Source organism: Neopelma chrysocephalum, unplaced genomic scaffold (genome assembly GCF_003984885.1).
Source record: "Neopelma chrysocephalum unplaced genomic scaffold, ASM398488v2 Primary Assembly neopelma1_81, whole genome shotgun sequence".
Taxonomy (NCBI): domain Eukaryota; kingdom Metazoa; phylum Chordata; class Aves; order Passeriformes; family Pipridae; genus Neopelma; species Neopelma chrysocephalum.
In genome coordinates this window covers 3924596-3948239 of record NW_020897743.1, presented here as the reverse complement: position 1 = coordinate 3948239, position 23644 = coordinate 3924596, and the positions used below count along the sequence as shown (strand labels likewise).

At 42.3% G+C, this 23644-nt stretch overlaps 1 protein-coding gene across 3 annotated transcripts in view; it reads left to right on the top strand.

The window, feature by feature from the left end:
• TAF1 (TATA-box binding protein associated factor 1) overlaps positions 1-23113 on the top strand; it is a 29569-nt gene extending 6456 nt beyond the window's left edge. Inside the window, exons 9-40 of one of the 3 annotated variants that reach the window (XM_027690717.1) lie at positions 165-278; positions 603-770; positions 2226-2353; positions 2460-2567; positions 3404-3577; positions 3679-3852; positions 3947-4051; positions 5029-5229; positions 6094-6235; positions 6984-7114; positions 7637-7717; positions 8137-8286; positions 8414-8533; positions 8689-8864; positions 9626-9867; positions 11113-11320; positions 11603-11768; positions 11937-12148; positions 12392-12500; positions 12704-12802; positions 13523-13700; positions 14975-15042; positions 15426-15548; positions 16603-16695; positions 16771-16855; positions 17378-17445; positions 17528-17644; positions 18693-18818; positions 20057-20155; positions 20395-20545; positions 21326-21503; positions 22514-23113. In XM_027690717.1, coding sequence (XP_027546518.1) covers positions 165-278; positions 603-770; positions 2226-2353; positions 2460-2567; positions 3404-3577; positions 3679-3852; positions 3947-4051; positions 5029-5229; positions 6094-6235; positions 6984-7114; positions 7637-7717; positions 8137-8286; positions 8414-8533; positions 8689-8864; positions 9626-9867; positions 11113-11320; positions 11603-11768; positions 11937-12148; positions 12392-12500; positions 12704-12802; positions 13523-13700; positions 14975-15042; positions 15426-15548; positions 16603-16695; positions 16771-16855; positions 17378-17445; positions 17528-17644; positions 18693-18818; positions 20057-20155; positions 20395-20545; positions 21326-21503; positions 22514-22730 — 4511 coding nt within the window. In that variant the 3' untranslated portion in view covers positions 22731-23113. The remainder of the gene's footprint in view (positions 1-164; positions 279-602; positions 771-2225; positions 2354-2459; positions 2568-3403; positions 3578-3678; positions 3853-3946; positions 4052-5028; positions 5230-6093; positions 6236-6983; positions 7115-7636; positions 7718-8136; positions 8287-8413; positions 8534-8688; positions 8865-9625; positions 9868-11112; positions 11321-11602; positions 11769-11936; positions 12149-12391; positions 12501-12703; positions 12803-13522; positions 13701-14974; positions 15043-15425; positions 15549-16602; positions 16696-16770; positions 16856-17377; positions 17446-17527; positions 17645-18692; positions 18819-20056; positions 20156-20394; positions 20546-21325; positions 21504-22513) is intronic. The other 2 variants (XM_027690714.1, XM_027690715.1) reach the window with 2 other exon arrangements.
• Positions 23114-23644: the final 531 nt, after the last annotated feature.

Sequence of the window (23644 nt, the reverse complement as noted above, 5' to 3'; positions counted from 1 at the left end):
ACAGTTCTCAGAATTCTGAGACTCTCAGTTTCTTTCCAAAACCAGAGTAGGCACCTTCTGTTAAAAAAACCCCAACCCATACCAACTCTGGCTTTCTTCTCTCTGTGTGGAATACCTGAGCCTCCCACTCAAGCTAACCTTACTTTTGTTTTCCTTTTCCCTAGGTTTGAACCGCAGTGGCTCTTTGCTCAATTCACCAATTCCACTGGCACAGAAACCCAGTGTAACAGGAGTCCTGGGCCTAGCAAAGTGCAAAGAAAAGGCCCCTGAACAGCAAGGTAATGAGGATATCAATCTTTGCCCATGAATAGGTGCATGTGACTCATTTCTATGGTAGAAAGGCTACTTGTTTGCTCTAAAATTTCTAGAGACCTTATTTCATTTTTGGAGGTTGTGTTTCAAGTGTTGGTAAAGCTCAGACTTGGGGCTCTGCTTCCTCTTTGCTTCCAAGATGTGTTTGCTTTTGCCTTTTTGAGGTCCTGCCTCAGAAAGCCCTGAAAAATGGGGAAGGTGGAGGGAATAAAGTTTGAGGAACACTGAAATAGTGTTTTGCCAAGGCTGTGTGTAAAACTCTCAAGGGTTCTACCTTATGATTGTTGCAGTTTCCCTGGATGAAGACAAGCCCTGGTACTCTATTTTCCCAATTGACAATGAAGAGTTGGTATATGGTCGTTGGGAAGACAATATCATCTGGGATGATCAGGCAATGGAAACCTACTTGGATCCCCCCGTCTTAACGCTTGATCCAAATGATGAAAACATAATTCTAGGTAGGTTTGTGGCATCCAGAAATTTGACCCAAATGGGAAAAGACAAGGGAAAATGGAAGCCAAGGGTTTATAATCACACTGTAGTGGAAGTAAATGGACTGGGGCAATACTTATGGCCTTTCTTTGCTCTGGCTTTTGAAGGTAATTTGCAAGTAATCAAAGGCTTAAGCAGGAGGCAGCAACACTAATACCTTTTAATGGTGTGCTGTATGCTTCCAGCTTCCAAGTTAAAGGCACTAGCAGGAAAGCAAAAATTAATGCCCTGAAACTTAAATTTAACTTAGTTCATCTGACTCTTGATGTGTTTTAGAAGTGACTGTCTTAATTTTACTGGCATGCATGTTGGTAAAGAATTAAACCACAGACTAGCACATGCCATTCTCATCATTGCTTGTGTACAGAGCCTGAAGAAGCAGATTCCTTAAGCCTCTTTCAGACTACACTAATGGCACATGGGAGCAATGGCATTGTGTAATACCACTCATCACTTTTTTTTGCTGCTGCAAACTGCTACTGAGTTTGATTTGAATGTGTGATTTGATTTGAAATTTGAATGAATCCCCGAATGAGGATATTGCTACAGTTTTATATAGCCTGGATTGCGTTTTCTTCCTCAGGAAAAGGGGTTAGTTCTAAGGATCTGAATTTGTGTTGATTGGAATGTTTAGCCAATGACCCTGAAAATCAGTCTTAATTTGAGCTTGTTAAAGTCAAGACAAGCAGACTCACAGTACTTTCTTTCCAAGACTGGAACACACCACAGAATTGCAGATGTTTGTATAAATAGTAACAAAATGAACCCATAGTTATTTTGCATAGAGTGATCTGTGCACAGAAATGACAATAGCATTTACCAAGCCCCTGTCATCAGGTCCTGCTTCTCGTGTGAAAATCTTACTTGGAGGATCCACGCTTCACAAATTGCTACCTTTTGAAATTCATACTGCTTTCCTGGAATTTTTCAGGAATCCCTTTTGGGTTCAGGTCCATATTATTTTTGGACCCAGACTCACTCCTGTGTTGTATGTATGTGGGGAAGAAAAGGATTATTAATACACATAGTTGGGAAATTACTGGCAGTCTTGTCACCTTGACTCTCAACTCTTGAAAGCTCCTTTGGCAGCACAGAAGCTCTTTTTCATGTTCTTTCATCAGTTAGACTTTGTGTTGAGCAGTGGATGCCCCAAGCAATCCCCACAGTCACCCTCATCCCACTCAAATCTACTCACTACTGAAGGTGGTAAGGGAGAGATATAAGCATGGAGCTTTTCTGTGTTTCTTGAGCTTATGTCATATTAACCTGCATGGAGGAGAAGGGGGAGGAGTGTAGAAGGAGGGGAGTCACCCCAGAAACTGAGCAAAAAGGTTGAAATATCTGGATCAAGCACAGTAGGAGGCTGAGGTGCAAAAAAAAGGAAACAAGTGCCCTACAAGTGAAATTGTTTGTGTTTTTAGAAATTCCTGATGAAAAGGAAGAAATGACTTTGAACTCCCCATCCAAGGAGAACAAGAAAGAATCTTCTCTAAAGAAGAGTCGAATCCTGTTGGGAAAAACAGGTGTGATCAAGGAAGAACCACAGCAGGTCAGCATGAGCTTTAGCATCTTGTAGGCTGGGAATGATGAGGAAGGAGTCATTTTGGTTTGGTTTTTTTCTGACACCTCTTTCTCTGTGTTTAAAATCGAATTAGAATATGTCTCAGCCAGAGGTGAAGGATCCCTGGAACCTCTCCAATGATGAGTTTTATTACCCCAAACAGCAGGGACTTCGAGGAACCTTTGGAGGCAACATCATTCAGGTAGTCACAGGGATGTTCACTTGGAGGTTTCTAGCTGAGAGTATGATTTAGGATTTGTAGAAAAACAGAATTTAGATTACAGCAGATCAGTTAAGTGCTCATGAGACATACTTTTTAATGTTATTCAATTAAAATTAGGAGTTTGAACTAACTTTTCTTGTTTGCCCCATCAAAGTGAGGTTTAGGTGCTGGATTTTGCTGTTTTCTGCTTTCCAAGGTTTTTTTTTTTGGTGTCTCTTTCTATAATCCTCTTTCTGAAGCAATAGTGGGAGGGGGGAAAGGGGTACAGATAATCAAGAGGTGAGGCTGTACTTCTGCTACTAGTGTGTGTTTTAATTTGGATATTACAAAAATAATTTAGATTCTGGTGAATTTGAATTACTGCTCGCTGGCCCTCGGGGAAGAGGTGATATTTTTTTTTCTTCATTTTGGTATTCAGTGACTTCTTCTAAAAACTCATCTGACTCCAGCATCTTCTGTAATGGGAAAACTGTATGTAATTCCAAATGAACTTCTCTCCCATTGATAGGGATCATGGCTTTACATTTAGTTCCTAGTTAATAAAAAGATCTTCTCATTGGGTACCAGTTGAAATAGTAAAATTAAAGTCATCTCTGTACACAAAGAAAGTATATATGAAAAATATATATGGGAGTAAGTACTTTTTGTCAAAAGGCAACATGTATGATAATTGAATTTCAGTGCACTCGTGTTACTGCTATAATACCTAAAGGTATTGCTGGGTTCTGTTGGGTAAGGTTTAACAGGGTAGGAGGATGGTCTTGGTTTTGAGGTGATGCATGTCACTCCTAACCCAGATTCTGTTCCCGTGTTAGCACTCCATCCCAGCAGTGGAGCTTCGCCAGCCATTCTTTCCCACCCACATGGGTCCCATGAAGCTCCGACAGTTCCATCGGCCTCCCCTGAAGAAATACTCCTTCGGTGCCTTGTCCCAGCCAGGGCCCCACGCTGTGCAGCCTCTGCTGAAGCACATCAAGAAGAAAGCCAAGGTACAGTTATTTCTGTCTCCCTGGTGTCTGCCGGGGCTCCCTGGGCACGGCGGATCCGCTGGATGTGCTGTTGCCCTGCCCCTGCCCTGTCCCTGGCACAGATGAGGGAGCAGGAGCGCCAGGCCTCCGGGGGGGGAGAGATGTTCTTCATGCGCACGCCGCAGGACCTCACCGGCAAGGACGGGGATCTCATCCTGGCTGAGTACAGCGAGGAAAACGCCCCTCTGATGATGCAGGTTGGCATGGCAACAAAGATTAAAAATTACTACAAAAGGGTGAGTATGCAGATCTTGCTGCTGGACAGTGATTTTTTTTTTCCTCTGCCTCTCTCTCCCTGAGTCCTGACTGCACCTTCATTGCACGTTGCAGAAACCTGGCAAAGATCCAGGAGCTCCAGACTGCAAATACGGAGAGACTGTTTATTGTCACACTTCCCCATTCCTGGGTTCTCTGCATCCAGGCCAGTTACTACAGGTGAGAAAAGCAAGCATGAGGATACAGATAAGATGAATTTGGAGTAATAGGCAGAGTGCAATAGGCACTGCCTATTACATGCCCTATTTATTCAATCACAAATAACGCTCAGCTTCCAAAAAGACCGGATTCTTTTCTATTTCCAGTTTACACCTCTCTGCTTACTGATAATAATTCAGTTCTTAGCTTTCTTTTTTTAAAAAAAAATCTCTATTGTATGTTTTTTAAAATTGTTGTAGGAATGATAGGAATTGCAGGAACTGAATCTTTGATGCTTTGCTTAGTAATGGCATTAGAAATAATGCCGTTAAGAGAGTACTGAGTGGAAGGCCAAAGCTGCTTGAATGTTGGGGAGCTCAGTAAACAGGAGTGTTGGAGGGGATAGAAAACATGGATTTATCATGGTCCAGGATCTGTGAGCAAAATTTTATGTGTACTTCCTGAGAATTGCACTGCTAGTTGTCTGTTTGATGCCAGTTCCACTCAGTCTAGTCCCTCCTTGGTGCTGGTTTAAACTCTTACCTTTAAATGCTGAACTCTGCTGCTCTCTATTTTTCTGGTTAGGTTCTTACAACCTCCTTTCCTGGGCACAGTCTTCAGTCCTTGCTCTGTTGCCTTCTTCCATTTCCAGACTGTGTGTGTCCTGGGCTGGTTTCCATGGTTATATTGTTCTGCATATGTGTTCTTTCTGTCCTTTTTTTAAGTACCTCCCTAAAGGTCCTAAAATACCTCTAAGGGTCCAAAGAGCCCTTCAGTCTCTTTGTGCACTTGTTCTTCGTTTTTTTATGCTTTTGTTCTTCATCCTTGGCTATTCTCTGCATAATCAAGGAGTGTTCTGAGTGCACATCTACATAGATTGTGATATAAATGATGGTGTACCCTTGCAGTGAACTCTTTTATTCTAAGATCCTTTTTGTAGATTGAATTACAGGAAATTTGATCAAAACTTGACTCTCAAACTTTATTTCTCTCAATAGGCATTTGAAAACAATCTTTTCCGGGCCCCTATTTATTTACACAAGATGCCTGAAACAGATTTTCTGATCATCCGGACGCGACAAGGATATTACATCCGAGAGCTCGTGGATATTTTTGTGGTTGGTCAGGAGTGCCCACTTTATGAAGTCCCTGGTCCCAACTCTAAACGAGCTAACACACATATCAGAGATTTCCTGCAGGTATGTGGTAAGAGACAGTTTGGGGATCTGGGGGATCTTTGGAGAAAGCCCATGGCACAGGCCTCAGGTGGACAGCCCTGATTTGGGAAGCTCATTGTCCTGCTATGACTCCCTTTGTTTCTTAGTTTTGTTGTGAGAGCACTTCAAGAATTGCGTATTAACTGTACATTTTGGTTGTCATTTAGCCAGTGATTTACAACATGCTGCTTCTGTTTAATTACATCCTATCTGATAAGTATATGATAGAGGCTTTTTATTAAACAAAACAAAAGGTTACAAGATTATATAAAAGTATAGGAAACTGAAGATGTTAGAATGAATTCGAAGTGATTGTGCTGTATAAAATTACAGTTACATGGGTTTTACAAAGAGACAATTAAAAAATCTTAAAATTAAGAATCACAGTCCTATAACACAGCACAGAATTAGAGTTGCTTCATAGGCCTTTGTTGATTTCCTGGATCTTGTGGCAGTGAAGCTTTGGGACTGTCCATGAGCGTTCAAATAACTATCCCCAAATTCAGATTTTGGAGAAAATCTCTAGTAATTTACTGTCAGTTTAATTCAAAACTATAACTCAAGAGGCGTTTGCAGAACAGGAAGATCCCTGCCATTCACAGATGGACATTTCTAATGTGATAATACAGAACTTCAAGACAAATGTTTTTTTCCACATCTCATTCTCAAAAGTAGCTGAACCTGAAGCAGACATGTGGCTTGGAAAACTTTACTGTAGTAAATTTATAAGAAACAATGGGTTTTCAGTAGGAAGTCTGAAGCAGCCACCAGAAACAGCATTGCCTGTGCTGCCTTTGGAGGTTTGTTGTGTTCCTTCGGGCGTCACAAACGAACCTTGTTTTGTAGGTTTTTATTTATCGGCTCTTCTGGAAAAGCAGGGACCGCCCTCGGAGGATTCGGATGGAGGACATCAAGAAGGCCTTTCCCTCCCACTCCGAGAGCAGCATCCGGAAGCGGCTCAAGCTTTGTGCTGATTTCAAACGCACAGGTATTGAAATGTTTCTCTTGGTGCTCAGCCACTCCCTGCTGCTCTTGGAGTTCTGAACAGAGCAGATCCTGATAAACCATTTTTGAAAACGTCTGCTTGAAGAACCGAAATGTAATCTGAAAGGGTTTTTTTTTTCTCCAATTATTATAAAAGCACCCTTTGTTTTGGCACAATTGTGCTTGATGCTGAGAAGTGACTACAGTTCAGACATTTTTAATAACCCTTTGGGCAATGATTTACTCGTAAAATAACAATGTACAACACCAACACATACACATTCCTTCCCCTCAGTGTGTGGCTGTGTTGTTTTGCAAGCAGGTACATGCAAATAAAAGCTTGTCCCATCTTTGTGAGTCCAGCAGTGCTCTGAGAACCTCACTTTTATAATTTTTTAATATGCAGAATGTTAAGCAGATGGTAATACAAAGCTTTTTGGGCCAGCCACGGGGAAAGTAGTTTGAGGTGAGGAAGTGAAAGGTGCATTTAATGCTTTTGGAATGTAGTTTATACATTGAATGAGCATGAATGTGTGAGAATTTGATATATAACAGTTGCTGAGTTGAGAGGGCATTGATTTACTCAAACATAGAGTGAAAAAAACCTATCACTTTTAGTGTCACAGATTTGTCATACTTGCTCCTTTTGCCAGCCTTGCAGCAGGGTACCAAATCTTGAAAGACAGTTAGGACTATGATGGCATCCAGCACGTGTGGGAAACCCCTCAGTGTTTGACCTGTGCGTTTTTCAGGGATGGACTCAAACTGGTGGGTTTTGAAGCCAGATTTCAGATTGCCAACAGAGGAGGAGATCAGAGCAATGGTGTCCCCAGAGCAGTGCTGTGCCTATTACAGCATGATTGCAGCTGAGCAGCGACTGAAGGTAAACGGTCCTGACAAGCAGTTCTCTGAAGGTTGAGGTAACTCCTGCCTAAAACTGTTTTTGCTATGAAGTAGGCAAATTAGGCCCCTGGCTACTGTGCAGCTTGATAAGTTCTCTGCTGCGTAAAAAGGGAGTTTAGTTCTTACAGAGAGAGACACTCTATTCTTACCACCCATTACTTATGCACTGAATTGGCTGTTCTCAAAGGTAGCAAAGGGAAGGTACAAGAAAGGGCCTGTGTTTTTACCTGGAACTGTACAGCAGAAAGTAACCAGTAAGTGGCTGTGAGAGAGACTGATTATTTTTCTGAAGTTGAGTGCAGTATTTAGTTATGGAATTTGTGAAAATACTGGGCAGTTGGGCATCTGTGATACTGTGGGTCACAGTGAATCTTACAAACAACCATCTGTGGAAGTGTGCTTGTTGAGCACGACAAGTCTCCACAGAGATGCTTCTAGTTCTTTGTCCAGTAACCTTTATAAGACTTCAGGTTCTCATTTTTTCCCTAATATTTCTCTGCAGGATGCAGGTTATGGGGAGAAATCCTTCTTTGCACCAGAAGAGGAGAATGAAGAGGATTTCCAAATGAAGATTGATGATGAGGTACCAACAGAGTGATACATGAGTGTGCTTGCCAATAGGTAAATCTGCATGGCTGGAGAGAAACGAGGCCTTTATATTGAAAGGACATGTTTGAAGTGGGATTCAGTGGTTCAAAAGTTCTCACAACTTTCCTGGGGACTTTGCTGCCAGCTTATACCTGTCTTTGGGGTATCCTTTGGGGATCCTTCTTGCCAGGCCCTTTCAGGACTGGGCTTTTTGCCTCAAATGCCTTTTGTGAGTTAGCACTTCATAGGTTATTCATTGGAGTTTTATCAGGGCAACTGAAGGATCAAGAAGTGGAACTCACTCTCATTATGTCAGTTGACAGTTCTCAGTATGACTGGAAGAGAACAAAATTAAAAGCTTGTAGTTCTCCACGGGTGGAGCAGGATTGTGATTGTTTCCCTCCTCACTGGCAGGTGCGCACGGCTCCGTGGAACACCACAAGAGCCTTCATTGCTGCCATGAAGGGCAAGTGCCTCCTGGAAGTGACTGGTGTTGCAGATCCTACTGGTTGTGGTGAAGGATTTTCTTATGTCAAGATTCCAAACAAACCAACCCAGCAGAAGGTACAGTTCCCAAGGAGCAATAACTGGAAAGTCACGTGGGAGAAATGGAGGGAAGAGAAAATACCACATGAGCCTGGGAAAGACTGGTATGTGATGACATTAATAGGCTGAATCTTTCTCTGAACAGGATGATAAAGAGCCTCAGCCAGTGAAAAAGACAGTGACTGGGACAGATGCTGATCTGCGCCGGCTTTCTCTCAAAAATGCCAAGCAGCTTCTGCGTAAATTTGGAGTCCCTGAGGAGGAGGTGAGCGTGCACCTGGAGCAGGTTCCAGACTTCACTAATGGATTTAGCAGCTGATGGTGGAAGGGACATACATGTTTCTACTCTGCCCTGGTGTGGAAAGGAGCTGAGATCCACGGTCAGCTCCCTCAGTTGTGTGTCTGCCTTCCTGTTCCCAGATAAAGAAGCTGTCCCGGTGGGAGGTGATTGATGTGGTCCGTACGATGTCCACGGAGCAGGCTCGGTCAGGGGAAGGTCCTATGAGCAAATTTGCACGTGGCTCTCGGTTCTCTGTGGCAGAACATCAGGAGAGATACAAAGAAGAGTGTCAGCGCATCTTTGATTTACAGAATAAGTGAGTTCTTATCTGATGTTCACAGCCCTGAACCCCACCCTGTCCCCACCTTAGAAGTCCAGCACTGTACATGCCTGGGGCTCACTGATATGTAGTGTTGTAGATGTTGATTCAGCTTTTTGGGCCCACAAAATATAGCAGTGAGAAAGAGGCCTCTGGCTGTTAAATAGAAACTTAGGGGTCAGCCTTACTCCTCTTAGTCCTTCTTGCTCTCACAGACCTTTTGGAAAGGTAGAATAAGTTGGATGCATAGTCTGCCACTTATAATGACATGAGGTATTCTGCTGTTCCACAGATCAGTAGTTGGCCACCCTATTTCCTTTCTTTCTTTTTTCTTCTTCCCTTTTTTTTTGTTTTGTTTTGTTATGAGCAGTTTGCCATCTCTGTCTTGGGTAGCAGCTACCAATTCTATGTCCTATACTTTAGAACTACCAGAAGAATTTGTGTAATATTCCTTGTTCTGGCCCAAGACCTGAGAGTGGTGAGGGAATATAGTACTGTTGATGAAGAAGAGAAACTTGTTGGAGAAGATTGGCTGGGAACAATTTGATCTTTTAGACATGGGGATTACAAGGAGAACTGAGAAAGGAATATATTATCCCTGTTCTTGTAGTAGTAATTTGCAACATTAATTTTCAAGCTTTTGCATAATTTTTACCTTTGTATTTCTAGGAAGGTGACAGGCTGTTTTTTTATTTTTTTATTTTTTTATTTGAGTGGGGGGCAACAGTAACTGACTTTCAAGGTGCCTCCTGTTTCAGGGTTCTGGAATCCACTGAGATCCTGTCAACAGACACAGATAGCAGCTCAGCTGAAGACAGTGACTTTGAAGAGATGGGCAAGAATATTGAGAACATGTTACAGAACAAGAAAACTAGTTCTCAGCTCTCTCGGGAAAGAGAAGAGCAGGAACGAAAGGAATTGCAAAGGATGCTTCTGGGAGAAGACAGTGGCAATGACAAAGACAGGGGCAAAAAGGACAGGAGAGACAAAAAGGGGCTGTGTAAGTAACTGCAACCACCAGAATTGTGCCTGGGAAGGGATACAGAACTTTGTGTCAGGCTGCAAAATGTGCTGACCTGGCCTCTCAAGAGAGTGTGGATTCCTTACAGAGAGAACATATAGACATGATTATCTGGGGTTTCTCCCTCTTCTCTTGAGCAGAAAATGCATGTGAAGTGTTTTCTTTGCCTCGTGGCTTTTGTTTCTTTCGAACTGTAAACTTACTCTGATATTTATTTACGTATTTACTGCTGCATGCACTGAATGCCTTTTTTCTTTGGGGTGGAGCTGTTTTTCAGTGTTTTTTCTCAAGATGTGTTCACAAATAGTTCCTGCAACCAGCTTATGGTTCTCTAATTGGATCTTATGTGTAAATACAGCTCTGTATGTGAACAGATAGGCACAGTCTGCAGCTTGATAGCAGAGTCTGTTACACCATGGGCTGTGTCAGAGTCTTTGGGGGTGATTGGGCAGCTGCCAGATTTGGATCTCCTGCAGATGTGTTTATTTTAAGTGCATTCCAGCAGAGAACTTGACATGTCCCCAGCTGGCAGGTAAAATGTTTGACCTGTGAATGAACTTTTGTCTGTATGATAGTGCTCATGACCACAGGAGCATGTGTGTGAGCAAAGCTGAGCTCTGTTGCATCTGGATCAACACTATTGTTGCCATTTATTCTCAGATTGGGAATAAATCACAAGTAGATAGTTACTGGAATGCTTTAGTAAGGGATATGTGGAAGACTTCCTGATGATATGTCCAGTGTTATTTTGAACAAAACCTCTCAACCAAAATTATGAATGATGCTGGAAGGGTTCTGTGGTCACATGAGGCAAGGCCAGCTCACTGACTGGAATGCTCCTTGGAAAACTGGATAATAGCTGACCTTCAGTTTCTGCCAGATGTCCATACCTGTGATGGCAACCACTATAGTCAATCTTCAGGGCCATGCTGCAGTTGCCTTGCAAGTTGTACTAAAGCACCTGTGCGTCCTTGTTGGCTGTAGATGTTTTTTCTGGCTTTACAATCCATGTGGATAATTCAGTGTTTTACTTTTATTTCACCTTTATCCACATCATGATAAGAGAACATGAACAAGCAAGGGAAAGACTTCTGTTGCTTGGGTTTTTCTTAATTTGTGTCTTGGAAGTTTTTAAGCCAACACTTATCTGCTGTATTTAAACAACGATGTTTCTACAGCGTGGAGAAAAAAAAAATTAAATAAAACTCTCTCTTGTGGCATCAGCTTCAGGAGCCTCAGCAAACTCTCACAAGGATGATGACACTGCCTCTGTAACCAGCCTCAACTCCTCTGCCACCGGCCGACGCCTCAAGATCTATCGCACGTTTAGAGACGAGGATGGGAAGGAATATGTGAGATGTGAGACGGTCCGGAAACCCGCGGTCATCGATGCCTACTGCCGGATACGGACCACCAAGGACGAGGAGTTCATGTAAGGCCTTTATGATCTCTCTTTTTTTCCTCTGTTTTTTTTTTTCCCCTTTTTAACTTTGCCTGTAGACTGTTTCATTCCACTGGCAATCTTGTTTAAATGAAGAAACGCAGAATTGAGTGCGGAAGCCCGGCGCTGTAACTGTGGAGAGAGAGATTTAACGTCCCTCCATTTGGAGGGTGTTATGAACTTTGTGCAGTGATAGACCTGGCAGAAGAGTACGTGGTAAATCATCAGCTAGGCTGAAAATCTTCTGTATTTTTATTTTGTTTTTCCACCCAGACGAAAGTTTGCTCTGTTTGATGAACAGCACCGTGAGGAGATGCGGAAGGAGCGGCGCAGGATCCAGGAGCAGTTACGGCGCTTAAAACGGAACCAAGAGAAAGAGAAACTCAAGGGCCCTCCAGAAAAGAAGCCCAAGAAAATGAAAGAGCGTCCAGACTTGAAAGTAAGCACATCCATACATAAAGCATGCCAGAAAGTCTTGGGTACTGGAGAAGTTTCCTGTTCTAGTGATGTACTAAAGGTCTCACTAGGGGATTTTGATGATACTTGGCCTCTAAACTAGGAGCTCACGTATGAATTCTGATCTGTCACCTTCCTCATATTTTTGCAGCTGAAATGTGGAGCATGTGGTGCAATTGGGCATATGAGGACTAATAAGTTTTGCCCTCTCTACTATCAAACAAATGCCCCACCTTCCAATCCTGTTGCAATGACAGAGGAGCAGGAGGAAGAGCTGGAAAAAACAGTCATTCACAATGATAATGAAGAACTCATTAAAGTAGAAGGGACAAAAATTGTCCTGGGAAAACAACTGATTGAGAGGTAAGGGAAGAAGCAGAGATACTGATGAATAATAAGAAAAAACAATTTAGAGCTTAATGCAGAACACTCATGTATATCAGTCACAGGAATAAAGTGACAGGGCTTTACATAAACTATTACAACAGAATTTTGATTGTGTATTTGGTATTAAGGCAGATGGAACCAGAGGCAATACTGGGGGACAAATGGTCTTGATTCACAAGAGGGCTGGAGAAAGTGTTATGCTTTTTTCTTTGTCCCTAGTGCTGACGAGGTTCGCAGGAAATCTCTGGTCTTGAAGTTTCCTAAACAGCAGCTTCCTCCAAAGAAGAAGCGGCGAGTGGGGACAACAGTTCACTGTGATTATCTGAATGTGAGTGGAGGTGTTACTGAGCTGATTGCAGCATCTCTATTTCCGTTTGTACCAACTGGCCGGGTCCTTTATTACTCCTGTGCAACCCCTGAGTGCCCAGTTACCCGCCCAGTAAACCAATAAACTAAACTGCCTGGGATTTCTGTGAGTAAATATTTTGCATCTGGTAACTGCCTTCGTTTTTCTGCCTCTCATTTCTTCAGCGTCCCCACAAATCCATCCACCGGCGGCGGACAGACCCCATGGTGACGCTGTCATCCATCCTGGAGGGCATCATCAATGACATCAGGGATCTTCCTAACGTAAGCTTAAGCTGTGGCACCCAAAACCTGTGTCTTAAGCAGTGTGGTTGAAGCGGGTTCTGTGTTGTAGACACCAGAATTGGGCCAGGCTTTTCTCAGGTGAGGGGTGTGCCACCCCCGTCCCCCCTGCCCTGCACACACACAGGTGGTGTGCAGTATTTCTGAAATTATCTCAGCTCAGAAGCTTTCTAAGATTAAAATACCTGTGCAGAAAGTAGCGTTGGATAGTTTTGTGTGGACAAATATTCAAAGCTGGGATCTGATTATTTTTAAGACTTCTTTTTTTCCCGACAAAACCGGAACAAGATGCATGAAACTTGATGTAGCAGTGTGTAATGCTTTTTTTTGTATATGTGGCACTGGAGAAAATTCGTACTTCGCTCTCTCTGACCATATTTTACCAGAAACTTGCAAAATCAAAAGATTAAATGGAAGATTTGAGTTTAAATGAAATTTTTAATGTCTAGTCTCTTGACTTTCGTGCTGCAACCAAAAATACCATCTGAGAATTCTCTGTGAGATTTTTCCTTCTTAGAATGGTGTTAAAGAACATTTTGTAGAAGAAAGTGATAGCTGCCATGGGGCTGAGCTTGTTATGTTTTCCCTGGTTCAGTTAACTGATTGTTTAAAGGTTTTATACATTAGTGCTCTGTGGAGGTTAAACTGAGGTTAGCTGTGCTAGCACTGTGTTAATAAGCATTTGTTTCTTGTCATCCTCAGACATACCCCTTCCATACGCCTGTGAATCCCAAAGTTGTCAAAGACTATTACAAGATTATTACCCGGCCCATGGATTTGCAGACCCTGCGTGAAAATGTCCGTAAGAGGCAGTACCCATCCCGGGAGGAGTTCAGGGAACACCTGGAGCTGATTGTGAAGAACAGTGCGACCTACAATGGTAAAAACACAGGGGAAATTGTATCCCTGCTAATACATGGAGCTGTGGAACTTTTAGAAACAACAAAAGCAACGGAAAAGCGGAGTAAATTCTCTGCCGGATTGCAAAAAGGAATGAACGTTTTTTCCAGATACACCTGAAAGAATATATTAATGTTAGTGAACTAATTCATAGATGAGAAAGAAGTGGACCCTGGCACGTAACAATAACTAACTGATGACTGTGAAGTAGTAACAGAAGTTGTTATGGAACTATCGGTGACTGAAGGCACTGCTGCATGTATTAAACTGCACTGAGGCAAAGTCCTGTCTATCTCCTTTATAGAGGGTGAAACTAAGCAAAACATTGTTTTCATTCTTTATGGAATGAATCTTTCTATACAAATAGGAATAGTTCACACCTGTTGAATCCAGTGCCTTGGAGATGCAGCTCTGAGTAGAGTTTACTGCCTTGATTTTGCATATTTTGGTCCTTAATTGCAATAAATTTTTCCCCATTTGGGAAGGTCAGGAAACTAGTTTTAAGAAATGAATGAAAGCTAGTTTAAAAAAAACCCCATGGATTCTGCAGTAGAGCATATATCTGCTGGGGGAAAGTGCTGATTCATTGAGAGTCAGCTTTATTCTGACTGCTGATAGAAAGATCTTTGTCTAAAATATATTAATTCAACAGATATAAAAACCTCCCAGCTGCACTGAGTCTCTCTGGGCTGTGCAGCATTGTGGGTGACACAGACAGCACTGGGTTTGTGTCTTTACTGCTTCCTTTATTATTTTGACAGTTAAATCCCTGATTTATCCTAATAAATAAGCTTTATTTTTTCACAGTTCTGTTGCAAACGCTTGTTTCCACGTCTGAGGAATCCTGAAATTATTTAAAGCTGTGGGGTTTTGAATATTCTTTAAATGCCCACCTTGCCTTCCTTAGCAGTTCTGCTTCACTGACTGGATTTAGTCAAGGAAACAGAAATTTCATGATTTGTACTGTGAACGTTTGGCAAAGGTGGAGGGCTTGGGGGCCAATCTTCCACAGGCACAGCTTCTTTCCAAACCTTAAAAAAATGTATACCAGAAGTGTGGATATTTGCTCCAAATAGTCTTTTTTTATATAAAATCCGTACTAAACTTTAATAATTGCGTGTATTGAAAATATACTCGAGGATGTACTGCCAGCTGTGCTAGAAATACAACCAGTGGTACTTTAGGAGTAAAGGTGAAGTCATATTGTGACATGGGCCTTTCTAATCAGGCTGTACTTGCTGTGTGTGTTTGCAGGGCCAAAGCACTCCCTGACCCAGATTTCTCAGTCCATGCTGGACCTGTGTGATGAGAAGCTAAAAGAGGCAAGTCTTGTGAATGAGTTGTGATCAGAGTGGAGGGGGAGGGATGGTCAGGGCTGGTCGAACACAGAGGGTAGAGGATGTGTACAGGCAAAACACGGGGCTTTGGGGAGAGCAGTAGAAGATTAAGGGAACTCCTTAAGGACATATTTGGAGTTTTACCATTTTAAACAGTTCCCGCTGGAGTCTTTCTGAAAAAAATAGATGCTTGTTTCTTCCTCTAGCTATTTTATCTTGTATGTAAGCTTATATCCTGGTTGTTATCCCCCCATTATTTACAAGTGTCTTCATAAAAAGGTGACTGAGAGTCTATCTGGGTCAGAGTGTCATGATATAACAGTTATTGGTTTAGGGTCAGCCACTGATGTCCCCTGCTTTTATTGCAGAAGGAAGATAAACTGGCTCGATTAGAAAAAGCAATTAATCCCCTCCTGGATGATGATGATCAAGTGGCCTTTTCCTTCATTTTGGATAACATTGTCACTCAGAAGATGATGGCAGTTCCAGATGTATGTAGATTGAGTGGACTGTGTGTGTGATGTGCAAAATGTGCTGATTTATAGTCCTGTGACTATATTTACATTGTGGTTGGCAGTGCACTGCAAAATAAAAGTGCTCTGTCAGGGAGCTGCCCTGTGGTATTTGACTGGCACTCACCCCCTTCACTGGAGCAAAGGTTCAGAAGTGAATGCTGGGTTCCACTCTTTTTTTCCTGCTGCTCTCACTCCTGGACAGTTCCTGTGTCAACATCCCTTTAGCATGAAATCACTGATTTCCAGGGTTGTTATGAAACATACTCTGATGCTGCTTATAGCATTTGCTTTGGTACATCTCAAAGCACTCTGCAAAGCTGCAGTTTTCAGGTGCAAATGAAACATAAGCTGATTTCTAATTGATCAGGTTTACCCAGTGTTGCACTAGTTTGTTAGTGTTAAAGAAAACCCTTTAAACTTACCAAATAAAACTGCAGACATAAGGATTTTAGTGTCACTTATCTATAATGTCTTGTGTCTGGATGCAGTAAGGAACAAGAGTCTGTAGTGGTTAAATGAATGAGAGAGGACTTTTACAGAGGACAGGCATAAACTTTGCTGGTTACATTCTGTCGCCAAGTTGTCATTTCTGATGTTTAGAAACAGATTTTAGAGTTTTTCTATGCCATCGTACCATGATGAACTGTTAAACTGGTTAACTACATAGCCCCTGTTGTAAGATCAGACCTAGGTTTATATTCTTTAATTATTGTACAAGCAGCGAGTGTTCTTGCTGGACGCTGCAGTTATGTTGTGAAGAAAACAGTGATATTAAATAGAAAATTCTTTTGTAAATTTATTATTTTGTGTTACATGTTCATGCTGTCAGACAGATGTCAACAGGCCTAGTTAAAAATCCAACTGGTAGATCTTTTCTCTGTGTCCCTCCTGAACTAAACTATTGGATTCAAGATGTCTTTTAAATGCTTTCCATATATTATGAGTTTTAATCAGTTCTGGAGACTGTTGCTAAAACTGTAAAAAATTCTACACAGAAGCTTTATCAACCTGCCTGTTTTCTTTCTTTCAGTCTTGGCCGTTTCATCATCCAGTTAACAAGAAGTTTGTTCCTGATTACTACAAGGTGATTGCTAATCCAATGGATCTGGAGACCATCCGCAAGGTGTGTAGCCTGAACTGTGCAGCCACTTGAGAGATGTTTAGACTCAGCTACTTACCGGGTGACAATCTCTTCCAGAATATCTCCAAACACAAGTACCAGAACAGAGAGACTTTCCTGGATGATGTTAACCTCATCCTTGCCAACAGCATCAAGTACAATGGTAGGTGGTGAAAATAAGGCCTCAGCTGCCTTTTGGACTTAAATTAATTCATCTGGGTACCTGTGCTGTCAAAGTATGTCGAAGCCCAAAGCTGTGAATCATGAACTTGATGATTGTTTTCCTTTCCTGCTGAGAAAAGAGAGGCTTAAACAGGGATGTTTTCACTGTCACATGAAGCTTTATTCACCACCTGGTATAGAATGGGGCACTTATATTTGGGGAGGATGTTCTACTTGTTCAGTACACATCTCTGCTTCAGTGATTTGTTTCTGGGGCTTTCCTTGAGGTTGACAGGATACAATCTTCCTGTGTCCTAAATCATGCCTTTAATCCTGGAGCAAACTGGTTGTGCTGTGTTAGCCAAGTGTGAACCCTGCTTTGTATTTCTCCTTACATCAGAAGGTGTTGGGATTCAGGAGCCTGTGTGGTGAGAGCTGTGTAACCAAAACCAGTCTTGCTGTCTTGGCAGCTGGAATTAAACAAAGGTCAGAAATGCCTAAAGAAATCTGTTTCTTCCTACAGGGTCAGACAGTCAGTACACAAAAACAGCTCAGGAGATTGTGAACATCTGCTATCAGACTTTAGCTGAGGTATGTGGGCAACTTTACTGGAATATTTGTGTATGTTTGAATTTTCTGTTCTGCAACCTTAGCGAGCTTTTTTTGTTCTTAGTATGATGAGCACCTGACTCAACTCGAGAGAGACATCTCCACTGCTAAGGAAGCAGCACTGGAGGAGGCAGATCTGGAGAGCCTTGATCCAATGACCCCTGGTCCCTACACCCCACAGGCAAGTGACCAAGCAAAGCTTTCACTTTTATTGTTTTAGTTTCATCTCCTGGATGTTTGATCCTAAGGTTCCTCTTTGTTTATTGTTCTCCATCTGTCTGCAGTCTGTCTTTTAGTAGAGTACCTTGTTAGATGGTGTGCAAACAGTTATTTTTTAAGAACAAGTATGAGAAGTGGTTCTGATGCTTCAGAGAGTGAGATGCCTAAGACAGAGAAGATCATTTCCTAAGCAAATTGTAAAACTGGTCTGAAGGTGAGCTCTGTAGTCAGGTACAGCTGAGTGTTGGTTGGAAGGCTGTGCAAAGGTAACAATTGGAAACCCTCAGGAGACGAGCAGTGGAAAGGTAAGGGGGACGTGAGGAAAAGACATGGATAGTTTAGTGCTGGGAAGAAACCAAGGAGCTGTTTGGTGGTGTTATTGTTGGAAAGGCTTATTGCTGAGTGAAGAAACCGACTGATATGGTCAGTGAAGTACAACTCTGCCTTCATTGCTGGGATTCTTTACATCTCTTTATTCCAGTTCTAATGGAAAATAACATTTTTTAATCGTCATCATTATTTATAGCAGACAATTGTGTCAGGTATTTTGTGTGTGTTACAGACCAAGTTGGCAGCACAATTTAATGCTGGGCTGCTTTTTCAATGTTTACAGTTTGGCAAAGTTTTGTAAGCTATTTAGACTTTTTTTTTCAAGTAATTCTTCTTATTTCGGGCTGTTTGGTTGTTTTTAACAAAACATCAGTAAAAAACTTCCGCCAGGAATGAGAAGTTATTTCCTGAAAAATAAAATTGCCTTTGGAATTTGCCTAGTAAAGTAGGGCATGTCATTCTAGTGTCTGAGATGTGCCTTTTGCTTATTTGGAAAAACTGTTGAAGTTCATAAGCCTTGGGAAAGATCTCTGTGCTGATAACTGGATGATAAAATGCAAATGTTGTGCTACAGGAAGACAGAGCAAAGCTTTCTTTGTGTTGTTCATCCCAATTGTAGACCAGTAGTTTTTCTATTCTGTGCTAGAGAATGTTGTCTCCTGTTCCCAGCAATACTTTAGCCACCTGACTTGTATGATACTATCACTTCTCTCAGTCTGTCACATGGTGCCTCATTCTATCAAGATGAAAGCAATTTGTCTGCTATGGACACTCCCATCACTACCCCAGGGAAAGGAGGAACTCAGGTCAGAATCCTCCATTTTAAAATCCGTTTGGAGAGTTGTCTTGTCTGAGCAAATTACTAAAAGGAGGCAATGATATTGTAGGACACAGGGGACAAAAATCAGGTTTTCCAGGCAATTTCCTTCATTTTGACTGCTCTGAAGGAAAAGGGAAAAAAATTGCAGAGCACTGGGAACTGAGACACTGCAAAACAAAGTATAGAGAATCAAAAGCTGCAAAAGAATCTGCCTAAGGCCAGGTATTTGTTTGCTTCACTACTTCTGGAAGTGGAAACCTGGTGACTCATGCTACAGAGGGTTAATATGCAATCCCTTGTTGATTCTGAATAGGGAAATGGTGAAGGATAATCTACAGATTCAGAAGATCATAATTAGATCATTATGGTTGCATACAGTGAAAATAGGAGCTAGGAAGAGATGGTTGCCACTGAAGATACCTTATAGTTGTAAAAGGGAAAAAAAAAGCAGACAGGTTAAAGGTATTAAATCCTTATAAATTAACTCATCACATTAACCACATAATTGTTTTTCCTTAGTCTTTATTCTGTATTGAACAAAAAAAGATGTTGGAGGAGGAGGAATAGCAGAAGGAGATGCAATAAAATGACCATAAAAATAAATTACAAGGAGAATGAAGAGGGTTAGGAGCCACGGGACTGAAGGTGGTACCAGAAAGGGAGTGAGAGCTATTCTGAACAGTGCAGGCAAAGAGAAGTTGGTTGTGAGCAGTTCTGTCTGGTATTGTAGCCATCTGTAGCTCTGTAAATCCCTTCTAGATCTAGATCCCTTCAGGCTTTCTGTAGATAATTTACAGTCTTTGGGATAGAGTCTGTTTGTCCTCTGTATCTTGGACTCACAGTGTCTGAGGGAAGAACAGGAAAGAGAAGGGCAGGAGAAGATTTGTTGGAAACTGCTGTACGCTTTTAAAATATATTATGAAATCTTAGGAGCTAGTGGTGTTTTCCAGAAATAGCTGGTTAAACAAGGAACTCTGGTGCTTTAAGGCTGGAGATTCCTGTTTCAAGGATGAGCACATCAGGTAAAAGTGTGTGGAGACTGTGTGCTCTCTGATCTTGGAATAAAGAGAAAAAGAATCCTTGCTCAGAGAGTGATGCACATCCATTTTTCTTTTTGTCTTTCCCCTCCTGTCCTCCCACACCCATCACTGTGGCCCAGATGTCAGTCACACCCCCTGGCTGATGTCCTTCCTCAGTGCTGTTGCTGTTTGTGTTCCCGTTCAGATGCGCCAGGGGCGAGGAAGGCTGGGCGAGGAAGACTCTGATGTAGATATTGAAGGATTTGATGAGGATGATGATGGGAAGCCTAAGACTCCAGCCCCAGTGAGTATATTCACAGAAACCCCAGCCACAGTCCACGTGCTGACTTGCCTGCCGTGTCTGCCGCCCTGAGACACAGCAGTGCCCGTTCCCATAGCCGGGCTCTGAAATGCAGTTTGGAAATGTTGGCGCTGTGAAAAGAGGGAACATTTCAGGGTGGACAGCGTGGTAAATAATACACATATGCTAGAAGCTGGCAGCACGTTGTTGGATCTTCACCATCCCTGTTCTGTATGACCCAGGAGGTGGAAGATGCAGATGGTGACCTTGCTGATGAGGAAGAAGGATCAGCCCAGCAGCCCCAGGCCAGTGTCCTCTATGAAGACTTGCTTATGTCTGATGGAGAGGATGATGATGATGGGAGTGATGAGGAAGGGGACAATCCTTTCTCATGTAAGTGTCCTTCTTTTATAAAAGGTTGAATAGGAACTGGTTGTTCATTAACCCAGCTAATCTCATGCTTCCATCACAAAAACATGCATATGGGATACATGACTGGGTGGTTTAGTGGTCAAAAAGGGAGACCAAAGGGGCAACATGAGAAAACTGGGTGAACATGAGTGGAACAGAAAACAAAGTGGAATAGGAATTTACTCTGTAAGTACAGACACAAAAGAAAGCAGAGTTAAGACAAGATCTTGTTGATTGTATTTCATAAAGTGAAACTGCAAATGGTTCTGAAAAGACTGGGAGTAAGATTTGTTGTGCAGAGCCAGGAATGGGAAATTTAGTGAAACCACAACATTTATTTTGATATGAAACAGGGTTGTCAAATGTTACTGTTAAAACAGTGTTATCAAGAACTGGAAGAGGGGTACAGAGGTTCCTGCAGACTGTTTCTGTTTTACTACAGGCTTGTCATGCAGAAAAGCTTATAATGGTATTTAGCAGTGACTTCTGACAATTATTAAGGGGGAAGAAAGGGGAATTATTCCGAGTAGACAAGACAAAAGACTATTGGAGTAATGGTGGTAATGAGATTGCTTTGGAATAACATCAGAATTGGGCACTCAGTAAGTGGTATCACCTCCCAGATACCCTTCCTGCTCCCTTGTGGAGACACTACTTCGTAAACATTTCCTACAGTCAACATTGCAGCCTTTAAAAGACAGTAGATATGGACCTGACAGAACAAACCTCCTATTTGTGACTAAATGCTGGTTTGTTGCACAGCTATCCAGCTGAGTGAGAGTGGCAGTGACTCAGATGTGGAGCCCAATGCAGTGAGACCTAAACAGCCTCATGTTCTCCAAGAGAACACAAGGATGGGCATGGACAATGAGGAAAGCATGATGTCTTATGAAGGAGATGGTGGGGAGACATCTCACGTTATGGAGGACAGCAATATCAGGTAATTAGAGCTGAGAACCTTTTCAAAACAATTCTTAAAACCCCTTCTCTTAAAGTTTTTTGCAGTGTTTGTCATAAAAACTTGAAGAATATTGCACATCTTTTCTTTATTTTGTGACTGGTTTTACTCTTGCAACCATAATTATCATAATTGCAATTTGTTACTTATTGCCTTGGTTCTGCTGATAGATTTTCACTGATAAAAATGTTAGTTAAATTTAAAAAAAAAAAGTAAGTTCTTTCTTGTAAGTTAGATGATTTCCTGTACACAGTGGTTTTAGAAAGCAGAGCAAATAAAGGTTTTTACAAGTTATCTGAAACTGCAAGATGGATTTGAAGTTAAAAGATGATTTAGCTGATTAACTTTTTTTTTCTTTCTCTAAAAATCTCCTGACTTGAAATGCAGCTGCTTAGTTGAAGTCCAAAAGAATAGGAATATGCATATTCTGTATTTTGAAAGGAGTTCCATTATTGGAAAATTACAGCACTATCATCTTTATTTTTTTGCATTCGAGAGAATACCAACCTACTCTTCCTTCTCTGGGCATTTTGTAGTGTCAGTTATTTGATTCTCTGTTGTCTTTCTACTTGGGGAATTCAGTCCCTTAATGCTGTTATTGATATTTGCCTAATTAATTATTGTACAGATAATTGTGCTGGCAGGCAATGGTTAGTCCAGCCCAGGACCTTGACAATAGTCAGCAGGAAATGCTGGAGGAGAAGATGAGAACGGGCTGTCTGCCTTCTGTCTGCAGTGAAGGTGACACATAGGTGGTGTTGGAGTGATCTGTTTTTCCTGCCCTGAGTATATCAGAGTGGGGTGGGGATACTTGAATTTCCTTGGAGAACTGGTGCATGTTTTTATTTTAGAAAGCTGGCCAGTGGCAGAACTGAAGTGCACAGCAGTTCTGAGTGTTCACAGGACTTCAAGCCAAGGAACTTCTACAGGAGTTAAATACAGAATTGTTGGTACCAGCAGCTCATTTGAAATCGCTCTCTTCTTTCTTCTAGTTACGGCAGCTATGAAGAACCAGACCCAAAATCCAATACAAGAGACACGAGTTTCAGCAGTATTGGAGGGTATGAGATCTCAGAAGAGGAGGAGGAGGAAGAACAGCAGCGCTCTGGGCCAAGTGTGTTAAGTCAGGTCCATCTGTCTGAGGATGAGGAAGACAGCGAGGACTTTCATTCCATCGCAGGAGACAGTGACCTGGACTCAGATGAATAAACTCCCTTTCCTGAGATGATGGCTGTCCTGGGCCACTCTTGGCTCCTGAATGTCTCTTGTCCCAGTTTGGTGTAAGGAACAGTGTAGTGTGGACTGTGTTAATGAGCAGATTATTTTTTTTTAATATAATATTTTCATTGGTTATAAAACATGTTATGTGATGAGTGAACGGTGAAAAATAAGCTTTAGACAAACATGTCCTGCTGAAGCCTTGGCTTGTTGTAGCCTGTACGAGCTCCAGCATCCAGATACAGTTCAGTCTTTATAGATGTAAAACAATTCCTCAGAAATACTGGCCTGTCGGATACATTCATGTCTGTCAGGGAAAAAAAAAAGCTTGCTCAGAATAAAACACTTGATGTTGATAAACAAGTATAAAGCAATTTTCACTTCATAAAGGGGAGGTTTTTCTCTGGGAGAACAAATACAGTGTCTGACATCTCACCCCTGACTAGTTTTGATAACTGCCTGACTGCTTTCGACGCTTCCCAAACAGCTGCCCTACTTTTAAGTGGCGATTAGTTCCAGAAATCAGAATTTGGTAATTTGAGGCCAAGAGACCCCTCACGTTCAGCCACCCGGGAAAGCACGTGCAGACCCCGGGGCTGTGTGTGGAGTCGTGAGCCCATGGAAATACACCCTGAACTGGGGCACAGGCGCTTCTGCTGCTGTCCCTCTGCGCCCTGGTGCCCGGTGAGTGAGTGCAGGCGTCCCCCTAAGCTCTGATGCCCCCGCTGGGCTCCGGTGCCCCGCAGGGCCCTGTCCCGGTGCCGCGGGCCCACGTGCGGCCGTACCTGGTGCCGGGGGGGGGGGGAGGTGGCAGCGGCGCACGCGCAGTCCCGCCGCCTTTGGCGCAGCGCTGTGCGCGGAGGGATATTAATTTTGGCTCACAGAGTTCCGGGAATCCCTCCGCC